The sequence below is a fragment of the Aulostomus chinensis genome, chromosome 7 (assembly GCF_037954235.1).
Source record: "Aulostomus chinensis isolate RoL2024-O1b breed Wild chromosome 7, RoL_Achi_v1.0, whole genome shotgun sequence".
NCBI lineage: Eukaryota > Metazoa > Chordata > Actinopteri > Syngnathiformes > Aulostomidae > Aulostomus > Aulostomus chinensis.
Window position 1 is genome coordinate 13,370,001 of NC_141326.1, and position 17,232 is coordinate 13,387,232.

At 42.5% G+C, this 17,232-nt stretch overlaps 1 protein-coding gene across 4 annotated transcripts in view; it reads left to right on the top strand.

Moving 5' to 3' along the window:
* kiaa1549la (KIAA1549-like a) overlaps positions 1–17,232 on the top strand; it is a 100,012-nt gene that overhangs the window by 48,367 nt on the left and 34,413 nt on the right. For all 4 annotated transcript variants that reach the window (XM_086208551.1, XM_086208552.1, XM_086208553.1 and 1 more), the window contains 7 exons: positions 46–268; positions 2,023–2,156; positions 2,969–3,137; positions 12,048–12,107; positions 13,053–13,213; positions 14,730–14,901; positions 15,666–15,826. In XM_086208551.1, the coding sequence (XP_086064677.1) occupies positions 46–268; positions 2,023–2,156; positions 2,969–3,137; positions 12,048–12,107; positions 13,053–13,213; positions 14,730–14,901; positions 15,666–15,826 (1,080 nt within the window). The remainder of the gene's footprint in view (positions 1–45; positions 269–2,022; positions 2,157–2,968; positions 3,138–12,047; positions 12,108–13,052; positions 13,214–14,729; positions 14,902–15,665; positions 15,827–17,232) is intronic.

Consider the following 17,232-nt stretch of genomic DNA (forward strand, 5'->3'; position numbering starts at 1 on the left):
AAATCCCATTAAATCTTTGCTCCTCTCTCTCCTTCTCTGTCACAGGTGGAACGTGAAGCCTGCGGCACACACAACGTGACGCTGGGTTACTATGTTACCAGCGGGAAAACGGTCTACATCTCTTCCTTGGTAGTTGAGGCACTGAATGTTTACGGTTTTGATAAACTGCTGTCGGACATCAGACAGCACACTCCATTGGTTAAGGCGGTTCTGGTTCCCGTGGCAACCTGGGTGCCTCCTCCAAGCATTCATCTGCAGCTGAAAACAGGTGATGACAAAGGAATCTTTACAGTTAACAACAGACCAAAAACCCTATTTTAGTCAAGCGGTGGTTGTACTGGAAGAGAAATGTAAAAAGATATAACACAGCAGAGGTCAGGGATATGCGGTAGGGGGGGGGGGGCGTATGAGCAGAAGCAGAGCAGCAAAGAGATACAGGCAGCAAGACACAGGGGAGGAGTAGAGCAAAGACAAAATTAGAAAATTCTAGTTACATGTCTGCTCTCCTTTACTCGTTGATACCCTAAATCCCATATAAACTCCCTTGATTGCCAAGCAAATGAAAATTGGTCCATTCATTCAGTCAGGCTCTTAAGCCTGACTAAATGGATGTAAACACACACATCTTGTGGGAGCAAAATGTGAATGAGTGCAATTAACAAACTCTTTTTACGAGACGGATGTGCAGATTGCAGTGTTACCATGAGTTTTTGGTTACTTTTCTTTTCTATTTTTTGCAGTTCATGTTGTTGAACTCAATATCCACATTTTTTTTCCGGTGGCGTGAGCATAAAGGATGAGGATGTTTTACATGATTTCCATGATATCTTGATCACAGGTCATTTGAGTGTGCCGAGGATGTTTGAAAGTGATTAACCTGCACATTATCACCTGACTCACTCCTCAGCTCCACACAGAGATTCCAGTGTATAGGCTCTAAAAATCCGCAAATTCAAAGTTTAGTTTCAGTCTCACCACTGCAGTAGACAGCTGTTTTCAGCACAGAGTCGCTGACAAACCCACAGTGCACCACATGCCTAGCAGCAAATGACTGATGAATAAACTAGCAAGGGAACATGGTGGACCTTTGCAGCTAAAGACTCATATTTTCCTCAGAAAGTGGTAGCGACAAGCACAGATATTAAAGGGGAATGACTTTCTCCTAATAAATGCAAACGTAGCAGCACTGTGTCTCTTGTTTAGTAAAGCATAAAATCACACTGGGGTATCACCTGCTCCACCAGCTGCCCTGCAGCACGCATCAAGACGGGTCTGTGGCGTTTCTGTCAGTGTAAGATTAGATTAGATTAGTTTAGATAGTCTTCATTAGCTGCAAAGGGAAATACCATTTGCTCAGGTCAGTACTATTCAGTACAAACAGACAAATAATACAATAAGTAATTAAAACAACAATTATACAAAAATATCTCTAAAACACAGGATTTGAGAAGTTGGTGTGCACCTGGGTGTGTAGCTGCATATTATGTCGGCACATGGACCAGGTTTGTACTGTATTTGATTACTTAAAAGTGTAATACACACTGCAGCTCCCTCTGACTCATGCAGGACACTTGAAAAAGGATCTAAAATCAATTTTTGGGCTTGTCCTTCCCGTAAAGCAGAAATACAGAGAGTATCCCAATATTCTATCCACTGCACAATTTGCATGAGATTAGCAACTGGGTCAACACTTCGCCCTGCACTCATATGCGCCACAGTGTTTGAATTTAGGTCAGAATATTCTCTTCTTGAAGAGGTTTTAAAAAGAGCAGAGAAAGACACGGGAGGGTAAAAGAATTGAGACGACACTAAGACAACACCACCCCTAACACCAGCTACTGATGGACTCTGTGTGGCGCTGACAGGACTCTTTTCAGGTGGTCTCCCTCTCGATAGTGACAGTAATTTTTCCAGATTCAACTTGAAGATTGTCTTCTAACCATTTCCCATCTTGCTTCCGTCTTCATCAGATATCTGCTGTTCATGAATTATTTACTGTTGGTGTCCTATCCGCCCTACCAGTTTTGAGGTTTGTCGGACCAGTAGACAACATCTACTCCTGCAGTTTTGTCCAGATGTTGGAGCAGAGGCTGGAGAATGCCTTCGAAGAGGCTCAAGATAAAGTGCTGGAGACCTACAACAGGCTGACTGTGGAGGTACCGAGGGGCTTCATGGAGGCTATTCTTAGCGCAACATCCAGACAGCCAAGTGTGTCATATTTGCATGTCGCATACTAATCAGGCTAAAAGCAGTGGTGCGACTCTAGGTGACATTTTGGACACCATTTTCTACATGCCAGGCATTGTCACTCCACTGTGCATGTGTGCCAGTTGATGTGTTCATTTGAAAATGACAGAACACAAATGTCAGCAGTTACACATTTACAGTAAAGGGACTTCATAAGCACATAATGGTTTATTTTTGGAGACACCATCATAGCACCCTTTATTTATTTCCTCTCCACCGCGTCCTCTCCGGCTGGCGAGGTAATCTCATGACTGTGGGACACACATGCACATGCCACCATAATCATAAAGTAGGTTGCAGCAAGGAGGCAAATATATGGCCAATTCATAATTCATCCTCTGAAATATTCATACTCATGGAGAAATGTGATAGGAATTCCTCGTATCTCGCATTATCATCCACTTTACTATGATGACTCAGTCACGTTATTTTCAGAGCACTTCTTATTATAGGATGTGAAAACATTGTTCATTCAAAGTGTCATGTTGTGTCTTGAGCGCTGTTATGCATTCTTTATGGCCATCTTAGACATTTGCTATGACACCATTAGAGATTTCTCGATGAATCTTTGAATTATACATTTTTGCCCTCTGTTGCCTGTTTGCGTTTGTGCTATGAATAACGGAAGTTTTGAAATTTTCATATCACACCCCTACGCTGGACGATACCTGTTCGATTCTAATAAAATATTGATCCGGTGTGTTTGTGTGGCGATGTTCAGATCCAGAGCGTGTCACAGGAGCCGGGCTCGCCGTCAGTCTCTGTGGTGTATGTGGTAAGGAACCAGGACGCCGATCTTAATGGGACCATTTCTAGTGGCCTCCTGAACCAGCTGACCGCTGAGCTGGTGGGCTACTTCCTCTTCTACCCGCCGCTGGTCATTGCTGAGCGTAAGTAAACCACAGTGCATGACACTTTCACCTCCACAACAGTTCCCTGGGGTAATAATAAACATGGTGCATATTTATGACACATATGGTGGGAGTTTGCTGACTCCATTATACTGTCCATCCGTCCATCCATCCATCTTCTTCTGCTTATCCGTTAAGGGTTGTGGGGGGGCTGGAGCCTATCCCAGCTGACTTCGAACGAGAGGCGGGGTTCACCCTGGACAGGTCGCCAGTCCATCACAGGGCCATTATATTGTCCGTGTACCTCATATGATTTCTGGCCACGCAGGCTATTATGGTTTTGTTTAGCCAGGTTTAGGGATAGCATGTGAGGTAACTCAATAGGCACTTAAGTCCGGCAGTAGGTTCTACAATAACACTGACTGTGTAGCATCCATTCTTTTGAAACCCTATTTCAATGTAGTCTACCCCTACCCCTTTTGGTCACTGTGTTCCTCCCTTTGGCAGCCATATTGGATTATTGATACTTTTTCAATACCATTTGTGCACTATGACGTATATTTTCCACTAATTAGCCGTGGGGGTGGGGGATAAAGCATGTACATTTGGTGGATACGCCTGGCAGGAGTGGGCACGGGACCATGTCTCTTTATTTAAACCTGCTCAGAAATTATTTTTATGTGTGTTTATCCCTTAAAAGCAGTGTGAAAACTTGGATATTACAACATAATATTAAAGTTTTGCTTTAGGGGGGCACATGTTGCTTGTAAGAGCTGCTTATTATTAATTGTTGCGTAATATTAAATACTAAATACTTGATATGAAAGGAACATAATATTCGTACATGTAACCACCAATGAATCCTTAAGCACGCTGTGAGATTCCATGTGGTTGAGGCAGATGGCCGCTGCCCACCCTGTCTGATCCACCTCGAGATTTCCTTACGTTAAACATAAAGAAACAAAATAAAGTGGACTTTACCTTAAGTTGCACCCTCAAATTGTGTATTTGTTAAATAAGAAGAGACGTTTGTAGTTTTGCTAATAATTTATCTAAAATCCTCTATTACACAAAAATAATAATAATAATGGTGTGTTTATTTTGGTGGGGTATATGATGTTCCCCCCTACGCAGAACTCAGCATTCTGTTTTGTCGCCATCAAGTGTTGTAGTTTTTAACGGCGGTTATTTGTTTTATTCTTGTATGCTGCTGTTTTGTAAATTTAATGTCAATTTCAGACAGTGTGTGTAAAAGAAAATTCCATTGTTTTCACAGTGAGGGAGTGGGGGGTGGGTTCTCAGAGGGCAGATATATGATACTGTTGAAGGGCGTATGATTCATGTATAACTCCGGCAGTGAGGTCATCAGGCTGCTTTTCTGGATATTTTAGCGGCCAGCAGCTACATGAATTGAAACCACTGCTTGTGGACGTTTCATCCCACACTCATTAGTCACTTCTGAGCAATCATAGCATCAACAAAGACTAACATCATCTGGAGCCACAATTAATGGTGTCTAGCAAACACATTAGAGTCCAGTGAGGGTGCTCAATACTCATTGACTTGATGCACCTCTAAGCCGTCTTCTCAGAGGCACGGCGGGACAGATATGATGAATTTCTGAGCGTTCACAGAAGGCTTCAGGGGGAATTGAACAATTTATCTGTGAACGGGAAGAGATGACAGTTGAAATATTTGAGATAGTTATAAAATTGCTTAACTAAATATACAGAGGACCAGTTCAACTTTTTTCCGTTTCATCGAAAATGACATTTAAGAGCAAAGTAGTCAGTTTGATCCTGTGTGAAACCAGATGTGACATGTTGCCTGGACCTGTTACTGAAGCTCACGCTGACAAGTGGCTGATGTCCTCGCTCTTCTAATATCACCGTTGGAAAAAACAGTGTTTCTGTTTCAAGAATCATTCAATCCGGTAATCAGACCTATATTTGGACAATTAATATTAGCTCAATTTATTTTCCACTGTTGTGTGATTTTAATCACACTGGCATTGATAGGAAGGATCCAGCTGGGGACGGGCAGCACGGGATTCCGGGTTTTAGGAGTCATTCCTACACCGCTGTACGGAATTGGATGTTCTGATGCCATGACTAAAAAATAATCTTAACAAAAAATAACAACAGCAACCCTGCATCCACAAAGTTGCCTGGAATGTTTGAGGGAACCGTTGTTTTCAGTGTTGTTACCCTTAGGCAGTGAAGGTTGACTTGATACCAGTGATAGAGGCTGTGCCTACATTCCCGCTCCATGTGTTTGTATGAGCTCTTCAACAGGAGGGAAGGAACAAGTGTTCAGAGCTGCGCTTCAATCTTTAAAAAAAGAAGCACTTTTGCTCCCAAGGCTTTATTTCAATCTTGAAAGGTTCACCAGACAGAGGTGGTATGTAGGATAGGAGACTGCCAGCAGAGACGGATTTCAATATTGACACAGGAGAGCGTCACAAAGGGCCTCATTCATCAATATCTTCTCATGTTTTCCTTCAATTTGTTCCTCAGAAAGTTCAACCCGACTCTGCAGAGCTTTGTGCAAACAGTAATCACACACAGAGAACCCTGAGAGAGAATGGCCGAATGAAAGTGGAGCGCAGACACCAAACGTGAGAAAATCTGCAGCAGTTGCGTAGCTGCGGGAAGTGAACAGCAAAAAAAAAAAAAGTGATATTCAGCACCGCCGGTCGTGGATGTTACCATAATAGTGAAAAAAGCCCTGATTGTGTTTTGTGTAGAGGACACAAGTGATGGAGTTACGGAAGTGCCTGTTTCATCACAATTACGTGAACTCAAGCGTTGATCTGCGTCATGCTGATGTCACTCGTGTCCTGCCACAGCACAAACATCACATTCTTCACAATGCGAGATGCAATTTTTCTCCGCCTCAACTCCTCTCCGTTCTATTTAATGAGTCGGCGTGGTGAGTGACATCCTCAAGCTTCTTAATGCTTTTGGAAAGTGGTAAACAACATTTATGTGCCTTACCATTGTATTTATGTTGAAGGGTGTACATAGTTATCTTCCCCCTTATATTGTTACTGTGCATCCAAGCTAAAGTATGAGTCTGTTTTTAAAATGTAAATAGTAAAAGGTCAGGACATTTTTGTGAAAATGCAGGGCGTTAAATCAAATCGACTTCGATTACCAAGAATTTTTTCCTCAATCATTTCTCATCTCTGACTACAAGAGATGATGGAAGCTAGAATGGAATAAACTCACTTGAGGCAATGACGAGCAAAACTGACTTAATCAAATCTAAACACGGTTGAGGTGAAGCAAAAAAAAAAAGAAGAAGAAGATGGAAATAAGGCACATACGCAAAAGGTTACCAAGGCAACCAGACCCTGGAGTGCTGATGAGGGTGATGAGTGAAACACCGTAAGTGTTCTCTAAACTAGTCTAGTGTTATGATTAATGAAAGATGTTGAACAGTGGTAACAAAATGTTGAAAAAAAGATCTGATCTTGAATGTAACAATACCGCCTAAACTGGAGAACATGTTAACCCTTTATTCCACACAAATATATCGATGCTCAAATGTGTGACGGTTTCGTTTTCAGCAGCTCCAAGAAAACAATGGCTTTATTCAAAATCATTGTAAAACAGTTTATTCTTAAAAAGGTGAATGAATGAGGCCCGAATATCATGGCGTCAAATGGACGAAGGGCAGGAAGTGACGGTCTCTGACAGAGCGACTCCTGATTGTAGTTGGGAAGAAGGTCGTTTGCTGCTGTTTGTTTTGTTCCCGCAGAACTGGAGAGAAAGTGTCTGCTCTCTTAATGCTAATTTTATAGTGATTACATAACAGTTGTACTACTCATTCTCTGTAACTGTTTCCTGCTGGGCCTAGACAGACTTTCACTGCATGTGTGGGGGGCTTGCGAAGAACCATCGAGTCCACCGCAGGGCATTGCATGATTCATGACTTGACCTGCTTCTCCGAGGGACTCACTCTTACTCTACCGTGTGTAAATGAGGAGGACCGTAAAGACACGTATATTAGGAATTAATACTCTTGTCAATATTCCTGTCCATGACCAAGGCAACACTAGACAGGACTGGAGTGTGTCCCCAGGTGCCTTACCGCAGACGCCCACTGGTCTGCAGAGGATCAAATGTCGAGGACAGATTCCACTGTATGAGGGAGAATGACGATAACAGTCTTCTTCTCTGTTAGAGAGCAAAACTGAACCCAACACTCTGGATCGCTTTGAGGAAAGGCTTCAGATTTGGCGCCAGCATACATTTGGACTTAGACAATTGGATTGTGGTGATGGCATTCATTGCCAGTAACAGTTACGTTTCAGTAACATCTTGAGTGAATAATTATGAACTCCATATCCCCTGAAACCCGCAGGAGTCCCAGATCACGGTTATTACATTTTTAGTGACGTAGATGCAGTGACGCATATGTCAAATTGAAGTTGAAAAAAATTGTGGTACTTTTTTGGTATAGAAAGATAAAATGAAAAGTATTTTGATAAAAAGTAGTGTGCCTCAAAATGTTAACTGGATAATTCACTCAATCATGACAGTTGTCATTATGTACTCGTGCTGATGGAAGTCCAGGTGAAGTTTTTTGTCTACAAAATTCTGCTTGAAGATGTTGCTGAAATTTCCAGAACGTCAGTGAATGAAACATCAGAAAATATACAATTTACTTCCATACCGCTCATCCAAAGTAAAATAAGCGTCAAGTGCCAAGTTATTGCCATTTTTGTAATTTGAACTATCCCTTTAAAACCTTGTATACATTGGTATATTGAGAGTTTGGACAAACACAACGAGAGTAAACAGCAGCAGGACTGCTGAGTCTATAATTCTAGTTCTTATGCTGACTTTTTATTTCTTGTGTATCCAAAACCTACAAGACTAACGGTGTTAATGTGGTGTTGGGTTAGATGCAGTATATTTAAACCAAAATAAGTACTTGTAAGGGACGGCATGTTGGTGCAGTGGTCGGCACTGTGGCCTCACGGTAAGAAGGTTCCTGGTTCGAGTCCCAGCTCGGGCACAGGATCTTTCTATGTGGAGTCTGCATGTTCTCCCTACCTGCGTGGGTTCTCTCTGGGTACTGCGGCTTCCTCCCACAGTCCAAACACCGACCTGTCCAGGGTGAACCCTGCCTCTCGCCCGAGGGTCGCTGGGATAGGCTCCAGCCCCTTCACGACCCTTAACAGGATAAGCAGAAGAAGGTGGATGGAAGTCCATGTTTAGTACTTTAAAATCATTTATTGTTGCCCATTATCAGCTGTCAAGTGATTGGACTCTGATATTGTTTTCTTTGACTCCAACAAATACAAAAAAAACCCAACATCCTTAACCATAAATGAGAGCACAACCCTCATAGAGGAGTGCTGTTTGTATTCCACTCCAGCCTCCTAAACCATCTGTGAGATTTTTAAAAGGGCAAACAGCTGTATAGCTCCTATCGTCAGAATCATGCCACAGGCGGTCTGTTGTTCATGTCCCTCGAATGAGCTAATTTTAGTCTGGTGAGATTAGATCAGTATCTATTTGTGCTTGCTCTCAACACCCAAAGGGCTGGAACATCACACTTCACACAGTCACAGCGTCTAACCTTTTTGGTTCCCTTCAGGAAAACAACTTGTTTTTTTGTTTTTTTTGTTTTGTACAAATCAAAGACTGGAATACTATATTAAGCTCAATTAAAATGAGTGAATACAATACATGTAGTGTACACACTCATTGACTGGGGATGAGAGCACACACAGAACTTTGATAAATGATTCATCAATGCCTGACTAAATGGGACATTCATGATCTGTACTCAGGATGAACAGTACACATGCAAGTACTACTCACCTCTTTTTTTTACTAGATTTTTGTTTTGATATTAAGCCTATGAAGCAGTGATTGCATTGGGCTTCTAGCTTTGTCTGAATGAGAAATTTCAGTTTAAAGGTCATGTCACAGTGTTAGAACTCATGTCTTGTTAAATACGAAACTGAGCTGAATTTGTAAACACAAACAAGTTTAGAGTACTTACAGAACCTGGACTTGTTTTATTGTGGAAAGGTATTTGTTGTACTCATTTGCGGTGTTTTCTTGTTTGATAGTTACACGAACAGGAAATTTGGAATTCAGCAACTGTCTTAACTGTTAGGTCTCTATTTAGTAATCTTATTCAGTGCACACAAGATTTTCATTTGATTGTATTCAGTGAAGTGGTCAATGGATGTGTCTCTTTGTAGATGATATTTGAGTCTCTATAGATGTCACACACCATCTGATCTGGAGCCCGCGCAGATAATTTAGCACTGAAGACATATTCACCTTTCGGTGAAGGAAAGGAAAGCTGTATTGTCATTAAAATATAATTTTAATGTCAAACTCTTTTATTATGGAACTGGAACAGGAGCTTCCTCTTTTCTTTACTCTTCTTTTTTTCCTTTTTTGTTGAATTATGCAACCTAATTTTCCATCTGCTGTGAAGATGAAAATCTTCCTTCTGGATTTTTTCATCCTGCTCCTCATGAGCACATCCAGTAATGGGCCCTGAATGAGTCTGACCCTTCACACATCGCTGCCCGTTGTCTTAAGTACTTGATGTGAAGACGTAGAGGTTGGAGAGAAGCTCAGTAAATTTAAATCTACTCACGTAGAAACACATGAGGGAGGCAGCAGCAGCAGCAGACAGTCAGGGAGCAGAACAGAAACAGTGGCTGGTATTAACAGCTACTGCTGCTGCATCGCTATCGAACTTGAGTCAAACATTCTCGGGCAGACAGCCAGCTTGGAGGAGTTGGGTGGAGACGGATGGTGAAACAGGCAGATGGGAAATAAGGAGAGATAAGCCAATGGATAGGACACAGGAAGAGGCTGATGGACTGAAGGAATGATGGTAGGTAGATAAAGACAGCAGGAGACAGTTCCTGTGATGGCCCTAAGAGGTACACAGGTGGAGAATACAAGCACAGAGAAAGTAGACAACGAGAGGTAGGAAGGTTGATTATGACGAGGAGTTTAATTGGACTGTATCATCTGTGCCAGAGGCCAGAGTTAAACTTCTCATCCTCTGCAGATCTGCAGCTCACAAACATACTGCTGTCACGAAGATTTCTAAAAAAGGGGTTTTAGCACATTGTCCCTCCCCTTCCTTTGTACTTTGTTCCCTCAGTTGCATGTTTGAGCTTCACTGTGCAGAATAAGTTTGACAGTTTTGACACATTCATCTCGTGTCATCCCTGTTTCTAACTTAAACCTCAGGTGCAGGCTGTGTGACTTCACAACTGAAAGCATATTGTTGTGCTGCAGTGCACAATAGAGCTGTGAAAGCCTCCAAGCTTCATACAATGAGCCTGGTAGGAGACGTCTCGAAATAGAGCGCATTTGCAAAAGTCGTGCGTTTTAAATTTGAAGACAATGAGTATCATCACTTCCTGTGGAGGTAACAGAGAGGTGACATATAAAAGGAAAACCTGATGGCCTGTACGTGGATCTACAGAGTGTGAGGGATCGCTGACCAGTTAGTCGAGTATGATGTTGTGAATAAGTCACCAGATCTCAACCCAGTTTAACACCACTGGGGGACCATTCAGACAGAGTGGTCCTTACTGCTCCAGTACACTTTGTGAGACTTGTAGAATCTGTTCTGGTGAACTTAACACCAAGGGCCCTATTGAAGTAATCTATGGTGGATGGTGTTATATCTGTGCTGTTCAGTGCTCAGGGAATGTTCAGCTTCATTGTGGTATTTAGAGGCACATAATCAGACCGCACCCATGGAGGAAAGAGGCAGTCATTAGATCTTTCATGATTCATAGGTGTGTTTTGGGCGTGACATCACTCAAACCAATCAGGGTGCCGCATGTAATTCCCTTTGAAGCTCAGGTTTCACCAGGATTTGGTGTGTTGCTGTTTCAGTGATGCACACATTTCAACTGTGAGCGTTTCTCTTCTGAAGAAACCACCGTCTCATGCACCAGGTGTCTTATGTTTATACACGGTAAAAGTTGGGTGTAACAGGCCTGGGAGGAGGTGGCAGCCAGTGTTTCCACTTTCAGGTCATCGACAGCTGCAGTGTTGCAATGCTGTACATCTGCTTGGCTCATAGACGCGGCCTTAAAATAGACTTCACACACAACACCTCCGACCAAAGACCAGCCTCTTCTTGGTCTAGAAATGCACTATGGTTGCACCAGACCAGACCACCATTGTTTCAATTTAATATGCAAATTTGTTTTGGGCATTGTACCACAAAAGTCTGGTCTGCTCTGGCTGTGTGTCAATTTGCAGTAGCTGTAACTACTTTTTACCTCACATAAATTAGACTAACAGACTGGAAGAAACATGCTTATCAACAGCTTTGTGCAAACTTGAGGACATTTAATGAATTGTTTATTAATTTGTCAGTGTGCAAATGAATTAAGAAGTAAGTGTACTCATAAGAGGGCCAGCACGGCTCAGAGGTAGAGTGGCCTTAAAGCAACTGAAGCATTGCTGTTTCGATCCTCACTTCCCCTGGTGACCATGTCGAAGTGTCCTTGAGCAAGACACTGAACCTCGAATTGCTCCTCGCGACCCATCCAGGGTGAACCCCACCTTTCTCCCAGTGTCAACCGGGATAGGCTCCAGCCCCCCGTGACCCTTACTGGATAAGCAGTATAGAAAATGCATGGATGGATGGTGTACTCATAAGTAACAAGCTCATTTTGGAGTAATGGGAGGCAGAACTCTTTTCCTGTTTAAAACAAATGTATAGTGTTAATAATTTGAATTATTTGACTCATTACGATAGCAGATTTCTGGTTTGAACCCTTAAGAGTTTAATGTATAAATCATAAAACGGGCTGTGTGGTATTCTTTTTAAGAAAGGTGTGGTGTGTCATTTGTGACTCATTGGTCTGGTTGTCAAAATGAAACTCAGGTTTTAAATTAAATCAATTTTTTGATCTCTTTCTCTCTCTCCCTACAGCTCTTGAATACCATAATCTCAACACATCAACAGCAACCAAGAACTACTGGGTGATAACAGGTAAACTGCTCTTGTGCCTACATGCGTGTACGCACACACACTTGCACGCACACACACACACAGAGTAATCAATGGTAATCAAAGGTGTAATCAATCGGACCAAACAGCAGTCAGTTAAATGCCCTGGTGTTCTCTGTTACGCAATTCAGCAAAATAGTATTGGCTCTATATTTTTCTCTACTGTTCCTCTCTCCCTCCTTCTTTGTCTTAGCAACCACACACTCGCCAGCTCCCTCACTCGCTTGTTGCCGACACTCTGACTGTCTTTAGCTGCAGCGTTCCTTGGAAAAACCGAGTGATGTATAATTCACAATTTCCTGACGGGGGCAGAGGGAGAGATCACTTCACATCACATCACGGCCTCGTGTGATTGATGCTGGTGTGTGTGTGTGTGTGTGTGTGCGTGTGTATGTGTTCACTGCTCTGTCTCACTTATTGGCTCTAGTAGGAGAAGCACTCAAGGGCAGGATTGATGGACTGTGTGTGTGTGTGTGTGTGTGTGTGTGTGTGTGTGTGTGTGTGTGTGTGTGTGTGTGTGTGTCCGCCCGCCCGCCCTGAGAAATGGTTGTGGCTCTGTCGGTGTATATGAAATAGAGACAGGCAGCATGTGACCTGTGTGTCACTGCAGCTGTAATGGAGGTTTCTGGATTAACAGTTTTTAAATGGAAGGGACGATTATGCAGGTCTGGCTAATGTCCCACTCATCATCTCTTTTCGCCTTTCCTCCCTTGTTCTCCTTAATCTCAGTACTGTCCTTGAGTGACTGCTCATATTTTCTCTCCTAATCCTTCTTCACTTCTTTTTGCCTCTCGCTCATCTCCTCCTCTCACCTCTGTTCTTAACTTGCATTGTGTTCTCATCTGAGGCGCCTCTTTTATCACTCTTTGCCTGAATGCTCTTCATCTCCTAACTCTATCCCGTGTCCGCTCTTGTCTCTGCACACAGTCATTCAGGATGTGGACAGTTCTTCTCTAGAGGCCAACTACCAGAGCTTTGCCAACCTGATGGAGCAGCGGCTAGCTGAGCTCTTCCTGGTGGCCGGCAGGCAGGGCTCCCGAACCATGAGATCCAGACGGGCGACCACCGTGGGAGGCTACACTGTGCAGGTAGCTGTTTCTTGTACTTATTATTTTAAGTACATTATTTTATTTTTTTCACTGTTCAAACTGAGAGCACGTTTGTTTATCATTTCAGCCTGGCAAAGGGGTAAACCTAAGCCTATGACATCAAAGCAGGTAGCTTAGCTGAGTTTAGCATAGCGTAGCATAAAAACAGGTGAAAGGATAAAGAACTAGCCTTGGTCGAATCTACTGAACCATCAAAGATAAGTTGTGAGTTTGTTCTTTATTGTTTAAACAGTCATGGAAATGTATATTTTTTCGAAGTGAGGGACACATAATATAAATAAGTTTAGGAAATTGGGTCCAGTCTTCGTGCTACAACATGCGTTAGATGCATGTGACCTGATAACTTGGCCTGTGACAGGTTGAAGTGGTGCAGATGATGGGACAAATCATTCGCATCCGCATCTACGGTGGGCCGACCAACCAATCAGATCAACAAACTCCCGGAGAAGCCGACAGAAGAGTGGAAATATCTTTTCAGTGGAGATAAGACTTCAGTGGCGTTCTTTCACAGACTACTATCTCAGCTCCGTTATGTGACTGATGCTATAGCAGCATTTGCTCGAACAGTTTCAGGAGCCGCCATTGTTGTTTTAAGTCTGGCTGTAGTCACACTTAAACCCTGCCTCTATTTCCTAAAACAATGCTGACTGGTCCTAATGCATAACCTGACAACCTGTTGGACAACCTGGAACGTATCATGAATATCTAACTATTCCTTTGAACATGTCGATAAAGGTTTCTGCTGTATTTTTGAAGCATTGGCAACATAGAAAATAGGACGCATGGAGCGCACCCGGGGTAGGAGGGTGCAGGCAGGGAAATTAGAGTTGTGATGTGGAAGGGAATAAATGTACTTTTGTACTTGAACTGAAAGTCCTAATATGTGTGTTTGTGTAATTTATTTTGTATATTTCACATCCATATTGCACAAATTAAGACCGATGGATTCCTCCTGGGCCTTTCACACCCTCCAGCTTTTATGGGACGTCACAGATGAGCAGTTTTATGGCTGCAACGATGGAGGAGAGTCTCAGAGAGAGAGAGAGAGAGAGAGAGGGAGAGAGAGAGGATCATCCAGCCATTTAATAACACACGTCCCTTCTTTTTACGACAAAATCAAATTACCAGACTTGATTAAACTGTGTGATATGTTTGTCAAATTAAAAGAAGGTGTTTGATGTATGATGAAAGAAAATGGATATTTCAAGTGACTCAGTTCTACTTGAGTGTCTCCCCAAGTACAGCTATCTTGGAGCAAATGGTTTGACATGATCAAAGTAACCAAGGCAATTCTGAATTTGGATTTTGGACAATTGCAGAAATCAAGTTTTTAAATCTGTCGGTACGGAGAGAAGGAGGATTTTGTGCTCAGTCTGACCAGATATTTATCTGCAGAGTGAACTAGAAGCAGTCTTTTGAACAAAATGACTCCAGGATGAATAGTCAGCTAGCATAGAAGTAGTTTTTAATCAAAAGGTTTTTGTCCGGTCCCTAGATGGTGAGCATGCGTCGGCTGCCTGGCCCCAAGAACCCAGCAGAGATGACGTATTACGCCCAGTTGAACGGAGCCCCCATCACTGGAACCAGCGCTGCCAAGACCCTGAGCAGCCTGGACTCCCAGACCATGGCTCTGACACTGGGCTACTTCGTTCAAGTGCAGGCTGAACGTAAGCTGTGTAATGACTGTACCAGCACCACTGATCTTAGTATTATATTGTATCAGTTACTACCCAGAACGGCAACATAGTACTGTTTGATTCAGAAGTTGAGCTGCACACAAATACTTAATTTGACAGACGGAAGAAACCTTTTCCTATTTGGACACACAAGGTAGACACGGGCAAATTCAGTGTATGAACCATAATTAATTTACCTAATTAACCTTTTTAACACAGAATAAAAATTTCAGTTTTCATTTTAGTTTTGAGTTCCCTCCTGATGGGGTGACCAACTAGCCACCCAAAGAAGACGATGCTTGTGCTGGGTGGAAAAATTTCAATATTATCATACATTATTAAATCTAAATGCAGCTCATTACAGCTTCTTTTGAGCGTTGCTAACCCACCAATTATCTTTTCATATCTCAATTTTTGTCATTTAGGTGAGATACATACTGCATGTGTACATGGATATTAATGATGCCCCACGTCGCCTCTCAGACAACGTTGTCATTCTCTCTCCACTTTTGAGTTTCCACACCGCTGAGAACTTGAATTTAAAGGACTGAGGGAGATTCGGGGATTATTTCAAAACATTGAAGCGAGCCAGTCGAGGTTTTTCTCCTGTTTCTAGTCTTATTTCAGACGGTCTCTCTAAGTGTACACAAGAAGCACTGCTCATTTCCTTTCCAACAAAGCAAGTCCTGTATGATTCTATATTCACTTTAATCAAATGCTAATTCTAATGCTAATGAATCCTTTCATGCATGCAGCTGTGGTCAAGACGCCGCCCAGTAACTTATGGATCATGGCCGTTCTGACGCCTCTCTTCTTGCTGTTGGTGGTGATCGGCATGGTGGCCTTCATTCTCTGTAAAAGGAACAGGGTCATCTTCAAAACCGGTGCCTTCCGGACCTTCAAAACCCGCTCCAAGGTAAGACCTCCAGACGTTCTTTTATTCTCCTTCCCCTGTCACCCAACTAAGCGTCACGTCGAAGTCTTTAGAAATCGCTGCTCGTCCCAGAAACCAGTGCTGCTGATGTGAAAATGCTGAATTAGATTATATAATCTGAATCTGAATGTGAGACTCATCACACAGAAACCCATTTGTGTTAAGTTGCTCCTTCAGGTCAGAAAAATTGAATACCATCTGTGTGGCCCTTGCTCATTTGTTTCCCCGCCACCCAGTAGCCCATGGTCAGTGCTAATCATGCGTGCAGCCAAGACTAATGGGCAGAGAGGAACTGGGCCGGGATCAGTCTACTGGAAGGGAACCTCAGGGTTATATAGGCCCTTTCACCATGATGCCATTCATTTGATGTTGAATTAAATCGATTAATTCAAATGAGCGTGTGTGTGTAACAGATGCTGGTTTGATCACGTCCCTCTCACACACACACACACACACACACACACACACACACACCATGGTGGCTGTTTGTGAAGCTACAGTGCGTGAAGTAGTCAACAATTATTAAAATGTCTGATTTGTTCTAAAGAAGCTCTTGAATTAACCTCGCTGTGTTCATATTTTACATTTGATGTCATGGTTTGATTTCCTCTGTGGAGAAGATTCCTGCGAATGGCAGCACGGGAATAATCGAGCTGAACTTTCAATAAATTCCAAAATTATCCCCGAACTCTTTGAATTAAGCAACACACAGGTCATTTATGTCTGCAGATCAAGGAAGATATCAAGCTGTGGCTATCTGTCAAGTACTCGTGCCCCTGACAGACACCCTGATGAAATGTACAGCCATATTTTTAAAAAATTAGATTATATCATTATATCTGTGTGGTTTGTTCGTTTCTTTGAAGTTGGCGAGGTCTGGGGTCATGGTGACAAGGCAGTCAGGCTGTAAACAAGCTTTGAAAAGAACTGGATGCTTACAGTGGTCCTGGTGTAAAATCCGACCGTTCCAGATAAATTTGTCTAAACAGAGAGTCTAGTCATTCTGTGTTTATCTTATTTTCAACAAAATATTCAAACCAGCGATCCTGTTGCAGTAAGTAGTTATAAATGTATTTCCTTCATCACCGCGAAGACTAGTGATGCGATGATCTCACTTTTCAGTCCCAGAACAGATACAAATACCTGGTTTGGTCGAAGAAGAACCGACCTGAAACGGCTGATCAGGGATTCATGTTAACATCGGCAGATATTGGTCGTCTATAGACGTATCGCTATATGGATGATATTTATGCCAGCCTTGTTTTGCCGAAGTCTCACCATGTTTGCTTATCATCTGTTATGTATGATGGGACGATGCTGTAAACGTACACAATTTGTATTGACTATATAGCCAATTCTAAAGGCTCTTTTTAAATCAGTAAAAAGTA